This window comes from Grammomys surdaster, unplaced genomic scaffold, assembly GCF_004785775.1.
Source record: "Grammomys surdaster isolate TR1022 unplaced genomic scaffold, NIH_TR_1.0 310319, whole genome shotgun sequence".
NCBI lineage: Eukaryota > Metazoa > Chordata > Mammalia > Rodentia > Muridae > Grammomys > Grammomys surdaster.
This window is the reverse complement of record NW_021626099.1, coordinates 1-7,421: the sequence shown is the minus strand read 5'-3', so window position 1 is coordinate 7,421 and position 7,421 is coordinate 1. Positions and strand designations below refer to the sequence as shown.

Below are 7,421 nucleotides of genomic sequence, written 5' to 3'. Positions count from 1 at the left end.
AGCGCTTTACCCACTAAGCTTTCTCCTCAGCCCAAGAGAATATATATTTTTGTCTTATTAGACAGTTTTTCTTTACTATTGGAAACCTGAAAAAAAAGGAAACTCTTATAATATTGCTTAGTCCATGTTTACTTTTACCAATATGTCAATTCTCCTGTACATAAAACTTCTGAGATCTCTCAATGACTATATTCATTGGGCATACTTTTATCAAATTTGAAAAGAACCAGCAAAGAAGGGCAAGTTTATTCTCAGAATTTAAAGAAGGAGAGATTGTAAAATTCATTTACAGGGAATGGTCTGAAATATCAAGAATTAGCATACATAGTAGTGGTATATTGGAATTTGTGTCTTCTCTGAACAAGAAGGATTGGATGTTTAGGATGTGCATCAGAAACTATGGTATATTAGAGAATATCACACAAAACTGACTTCGAGGAGAAAACCACTGGCTGCCACTGCAGGTTTCATTAGCAGAGACTCAGGCAAGTTTGCAATGGGTTTTTCTTCACGTCTGGCTCAACTTTTGGAGCTTGCTTATGTGTTCCCTAAACACCTGCTTCACCTGCTTGTTCCTCAGAGTGTAGATGAAGGGGTTAAGTGTGGGTGTCACTACAGTGTTGAGTAATGCCACCACCTTGTTATGATCCTCCCCCTGCCCATTCTTGACAGATCCGACATACATGAAGATGCAGCTGCCATAGAAGAGAGACACCACAATCATATGAGAGGAGCAAGTTGAGAAGGCTTTTTTCCTCTCCTTGGCTGAAGGAATACGCAGGATGGTATAGACAATGTGGCCATAGCAGGTGGCAGTCACAGCCAGAGTGCTTAGGAGACTCAAATTGGCCATAACAAAACTCAGGAACATTGCCAGGCTTGTATCTGCACATATGAGTTCCATAAGTGGAACGCTGTCACAGAAAAAATGGTTAATGATGTTGGGGCCACAGAATGGCTGCTGAAAAATAATAGTACTGGGAACTATGATGAGAAGCAATCCTGACATCCATGAGCAAAACACAAGCTGGACACAGACTCTTTTGCTCATAATGGTAGCATAACGCAAAGGGTTACAAATGGCCACATACCTGTCAAAGGACATCACTGCCAGTAGAAAGAACTCAGTGGTGCCAAGGAAGAAATAAAAGAATGCTTGGAGAAAACAACCTTGTAGGGAGATGGTCTTATGTCCCGTGATGATGTTGGTTAGCATCTTGGGGAAGATGACAGAGGTGAACCAGATCTCCAACACAGCAAAATTGCGGAGGAAGTAGTACATGGGGGTGTAAAGGCGCCTGTCCACAAGGGTGATGAAGATGATGAGGAAGTTTCCCAGCAGAATGAGGAAGTAGGTCAGGAAGAAGCCCAGGAAGATGAGCACCTGCAACTCAGAGGCATCTGACAGCCCCAGCAAAATGAACTCAGTAACAGTGGTGCTGTTCTCCATGCCTCCTCCCACCTCTGCTGGGGCTGTCCATGGACCCTGCTAAACACCAGACACTGTGAGTTCTGAGCACCTGAGGACAACACAGGGCTGGAAATACAGAGGAATCAGTGTTACACCTTTAGCTGGAGGAGTCCTTTAGAGGTTTCAGCTCCTTGTCCTCTTGTTCCTCAGACTGGTAAGATGTCTCACTGAGTCCACAGTAAATCAAAAACTTTGCCATCACTTTACAAAATTCTGGGTAATTTTCAACCACAAATGATTTTAAACAGCTTTGTAACCTATTTTTTTCTGCTAGGAATTGTTTTATTATTTTAGATGAGATCATATTTTTCCTATATTCATTTAAAAGTTGTGTACACTCTCCTAAATTAATTAAAACTTTTCCCTTTGCAAATCCTGTGTCCTGTGAATCAAAATTTTTCATCAGTATCATGGATGAAAAGCTTTCTATCGAAGGCATTTAAGTTGAAAATATTGGAACTGCATTTGAATTCCAGTTACCAGAGCTTAAAACAAACCAAACAATACCCATAGTTCTTCTTGCAAAACAAAACAAATAATAGCCAATACATAGACCTGGGTTGGAAATGAGACCTTTCTTTATTACCAAAATTAGTAGGCTAATAATGTAGGAATGATGAAAGGAAGAATATAGTATATTTAGGGAACTATATTTTTTCAAATGTGTCAAAGTTATAAAAATATTAACTGTGAGCTTGTCAGATTGCTCAGTGTGTACAGCATTTGTTATGCAAATTTGACAACCATAGTTTCATCCCTGGAACCCACGTAAAGGTAAAAGGACAGACCAAGTCCAAAAAGTGGTCCCCTGAATGCCACAGTTATCCTTCGTCATATAATAATAATAATAATAATAATAATAATAATAATAAAGAATATAAAATATTAACAGCTCACTATACAAAGCTTAGGGATGTAGAGGAAGAGGAATAAAGACTCCTCTGATGCCCAACACAGATAGTAATCATGATGATTTCTTAATCTGAAGATCTATTTTTGTATTTTTACCTATGTGTATGTCTGGGTGTGTGCAGGTGTGTTCATATGTGTGCAGATGCCTTCAGAAACCAGTGGTGTTGGATCCCCTGGAGCTGAAATTGCCCAACATGGGGGCTTGGAGTTAAAGTCAAGTCCTCTGCCAGAGCAGCATGTGCTTCTAACATCTTAGGCATCTCTTCATTCCCAGTCTGTAAAGATTTTGCTGCAGGGCTGAGTGGGTAGCTCAGCACCACACCCCTAGTCTAGTGTGTGTGAGGCTGGTTTCAAGCAACACAGTTCCGTTTTGTATTTCTCTGTTGCATTTTTCTATCATTATTTACATCTATGTATGGGCTTATATGACTCTGCTAACAGATTAGGCATTCATCTGCTTTAATATAGTAAAAAAATAAAATCTCATTATTGTAAACTTTTTGTAATTATATGATTACTATTTTTGAAGACTTCAGGTACCAAAGCTGATATGTAGATAAGACAGCATGCATTTTTATCATCCTTAGTATTTTTATATAATAGCCGCAATAATCAAAACAAATAATGTAATGCCCATTCAGTTATTCATGGATTCAATCTCAACTGCTCAGTTTATCTTTTTACCTTAAGATCTGTCATATGTGCTGCAGATCATGATCAGGCAGCTCTAGTCCCATCATACTTCATGTACCACCAAACCTTCAGGTTTTCCAACAACCCACCTCCCCTGCAATACCCCCTTCCTCCGTCCTCCCAAAGTGAGTTGTCTCTGGATACTTACCAGAACTGGGATTACCAACTCCTTAGGTGGCTCCTAACCCCAAATGGCATTGCAGGGACCCTTGCCTGAGGAAGTTGAATATACATCTATAGTTCCTCTAATTAGAGGGACAGACATCAATGGATGACTCATATGACTGGCTCTTACATGCTGTACATGATCTTCCAGTCTCATTGTGCCCATAGAAGACTCTGGGTCACAGGAATGACAGTAGACCCTTTGTCTCTGTGGGCTGGGAAGAGGCCTGAGGTATTAGGTGTTCTCTTTGGTCTCTATGGGTATTCAAGATGTGCAGAAATGCATAGCTCAGATTTGACTCATCTGAGATTCTCTGTTTTTGCTGGCTGGAGCTATCCTTCCCTTGAGATTCATTACCATCAGCAACAACAGGGACTTAGGAAGGTCCCTTTCCTCTTACTTCATTCAACTTTCTGACTAAAAGTTTACTTTACTGTCGGAAGAAGCCCAGAAACTTCCAATAAAGTTTTAATGAGGACATAGATCTGCTGGGACATTCAACCTTGTGGACTGAAGAACCACTGGATTGTTGTACTTTCCATTGGGAGAAAACCATTGTTGAACTGAACATGACCTGTAAAACACTCTAGCAAATCCTATCATATATATATATATCGTGTGTGTATGTGCCTGTGTATGTATATTATATGGATGTATTCATCCTATACATTCACCTCCTCTAGGGCAGCAGTTCTCAATCTGTGTGTTATGACCTCTTTGGGTTCCTTTCACAGAGGCTGCATATCAGGTATTATATTGCAATTCCTAACAGTAGCAATTACAATTATCAGGTATCAACAAAATAATTTTGTTTGGGTGTCACCACAACATGAAGGACTGTATGATAGTGTTATAATATAGCTGGCATTGCTACTTTGTGGGTTCTTTCTTCCACCCTACCTTAACACTTTCAATTCCCTAATATTACATAGGAGAGGGGGAAAGGATAGAAAGGAAAGAAAAAGATCCCTAATCCAATTTTTTTTCTCTTCTTGTTTCCTCTTTGAGAATTAGTACTAGCAAACTGCAACCAAACCCCTGTGCCAGTCTGCATAGGTCTGCCTTTTGGAGCACAGCGGGCAGCAAAAGGTCTCCTGAGGCTCAGGCATGGCCAGAAGAAGCAAAAGGTTACAGCTCTCCAAGGGGAAGCTGGAGCAAGGCAGGCTGCCAGACCACACCACTGCCCCCAGTTAGTGGCAGGCATGAGACAGTCACTGACTCTGAGCAGGAAGTGGTAGCTGCAGTCAAGCACACACACTGGCTGGTTGGGTAGGATCAAGGTCCAGCAGAAGAAAGCTTTAGGAGAGAAAACTCGTCCCTGAAGTGTTGCAGCTCAATAAAACAGGCATTCTCAGACAGTCTTTGGTGAAACAACTCAGGCACTTTATTTCTTGTGTACAGAGACCTTATAAACATTTTGGGGTGAGGTGAGATCTCGGGATAGATCTTCCCATTGGTCAGTCTAACAATTAAAGATCCCTATATATATAGGGAAGGACTTCAAGTGTTGTCCCTATTTGACAATCCTAGTGGAGTGTAGCAGTCATGTGTTCCAGGACAGGAATCTGATTGGGAGCTTGTTCAAACTCCTGCCATCCTCAGTTATGAGGTTTTATCAGGGTTCAGAACATTGCTGCAATCTTACCAGTTCCTCTGTCTGAGGGCATGGCCTTCTGCCCCACACCCCTGAACAGCCAACCAACAACAAACCCCATCTCTTGGGTCCCTAGCATTTATATATCCTCTGAAAAGTTCTCAAAACTCCAAATGTCACACAATTGCAGAAACTATCTGCAGCAGGCAAAATCATGCCTCAGCTAAAGCATGAGACAAATCACAGTCAGCTTCTGTGGTCAGTTTGAAGAAGCCCCATAGCCCACACCTGGGATTAAAATGAAAAGAAATTTTTACAATATTTCTTAAAGACACCAAACTTCTTTTTTTTTACTTTTTTTATTTAATTTTTTTTAACATGAAATGCTTTTTTATAGTATATTTTACAAGGGGAGGGGGTAAGAGGGGTCAGGTGGTGGAAAAGTACAGAATCTTCTTGGCCTCTGCCTTGAAACATGTCATGGTCTATACGGTACACTGCTTGAGTTATGGTCTCCCTGCTATTCTTCAGAAGATATGGTACCCTGCTTTGAGTCTATCTGCAGTTGCTAAGCAGGATCTTGCAGTTGCCAAGCTTCAGGGGACATTGTGCAGGTGGGGAAAGGTAGGGGGTGAGGGTAAGGGCTAGGGTCCTGGCTTCTGGCACATCTGGATTAGAACTTCTAACAGCAGGCATCACGGGTGATTCATTTTTACCTGGGATGTTGCGGGAGTTCAAGCTCCTGGGAGTCCCTGTTTCTCTCGGTTTTCTGGGGTTGGGTACAGAGCTGCCGCCTGTGACCTGATCTATGTGGACACCAAACTTCTAAAATTGTCACTACAGTCACAGCATTAGGAAGGTTGACAACTACTGCCCTGGTGAACCCTGACTAATCTAATTAGCAACCAATATCCCTTATGAACATAGATACAAAATTCTCAATAAAGTTCTTGCAAAATGAATCCAAGAGCACATTAAGAAATGTTAACCACCATGATTAAGTTGGCTTCATCCCTCAGATTAAGGAATGTTTCAACACAGGTACAAGTATATTTTCAGCAATCTCCAAGATTGAACTGCTTACCAAAGCCAAGACATATAGAACTGCTTATATTCAAGGAGCCCTTGCCTCAAATGCCTGGCCATTCTCTTTCGTCACCTTGCATGAAATGGAATTAACAGGCATTTCCAGAACATTCAATATGGTGAAGGAAGAATACACATGTTCCTCTAACACTCATTGGCCATTATCTGAAATATCTTACATTTTGGGGATGGAGCTGCACTGAAGAAAGAGTCTGAGTCTTAGAGGCATTTAAATAAAACCCAGGCCAATCTGATTTTTTCCTTTGTATTGTCCCACACAGAAGACCATCCTCGATATGTACTAAGAAGCACGAGTGACATTGTGCCTGGGACTGGAAACCTAGCCAGCTCCCTAGGGCGAGTAGAGTCACAGATCTTGAAGAAGAATCTACAACCACCAATATACTAAACCACTATAATCCCTAGCTACATTCTAAATGCTTATCCTAATATACAAATAAGCACAGATCTTACCACCCCTTTAAAAAAAAAAAACTACAACAGTCATAGACCATTACAGAAAACCAAACCCCATCAAAATGCAGAGAAAAAATGACTGTGTGCAACACAGCCCTAGCTGATGTATCTATAACACAACTCCTGCACCAATAGCTCAAGAATTGTCATAGGAGAGGGGGCTTTAAACTTCTAGGAGCCAGAAACACAGGAAGTTTGCTGTGAGAGTTTGTGTTCTGGAAATGACAGAGAAGCTATGAAGACTCACATTTAGTACCAGAAAACTACAACAACAACAACACCCATGAAGCATCACCAATGTGGCAACCTTCACAAGAGCTACACAAGGACAACACCGAAAGACATGTGAACATGGAAGGGGGGATCTCATGGGATGTCAACCCTAGTCAAACAACTAGAGTCAATCAAGCAATGTTAAGGAAAAAAAACTCCAAGAACAGAGTTGTTGGTTATCGCCAAGCTATGCCTGCCACTACTGGACCCTCGGGAATCTACACAATGCTGGTTGTTATTGTGCTTCATAGGCATCATAGCTGGGTAGGACAACTGGTTGCTCCCCTTTCTTGGAAGGCACCTTCTTACACCATACAAGCTAGTCTTCATGAATGTGTTTCCTTTTATTTTTTATGATAACTTTGTATACTCAATTTTTTCTTGACTATTTAAACTTCTTAAAACCTAATTGAAATTTGTTGTTTTGATATTTGCTATGTATTAATTTTTGTTTTTATCTTTATTGTGCCCTTCATTCTGATTACTTTGAGCTTAAGTTACTTATCCTTTTCTAGTTGATAAAGATGAAAACTGAGGTAACTAACTTTGTACCTTTTTCCTTTTTTAAATATAAATATTTATGCTGCATTAAATCTCCAACCCCAATAAGCCTGTGCAAAAAGCATACAACTCACTTATAGTATTCATAAACTGCATGACTCCATTGGGCAGATTTACCACTATACTACTCTATTCCTCAGCTATGAGATTCCCTTGCTACTTGCAGCTCCTCCACACCACATGGTTCT

General features: G+C 40.7%; 1 protein-coding gene across 1 annotated transcript; it reads right to left on the bottom strand.

Annotated features, from left to right (window-relative positions):
• Positions 1-456: 456 nt before the first annotated feature.
• Positions 457-1,476, bottom strand: LOC114616227 (olfactory receptor 49). The gene has a single exon (XM_028761739.1). The coding sequence runs from the start codon at positions 1,448-1,450 to the stop codon at positions 509-511; it is 942 nt and encodes a 313-aa protein (XP_028617572.1). The 5' UTR covers positions 1,451-1,476; the 3' UTR covers positions 457-508.
• Positions 1,477-7,421: the final 5,945 nt, after the last annotated feature.

What these genes read in the sequence shown, in the direction of transcription:
- LOC114616227 (XM_028761739.1), bottom strand. Translation starts at nt 1,450, where the DNA reads ATGGAGAACAGCACCACTGTTACTGAGTTCATTTTGCTGGGGCTGTCA.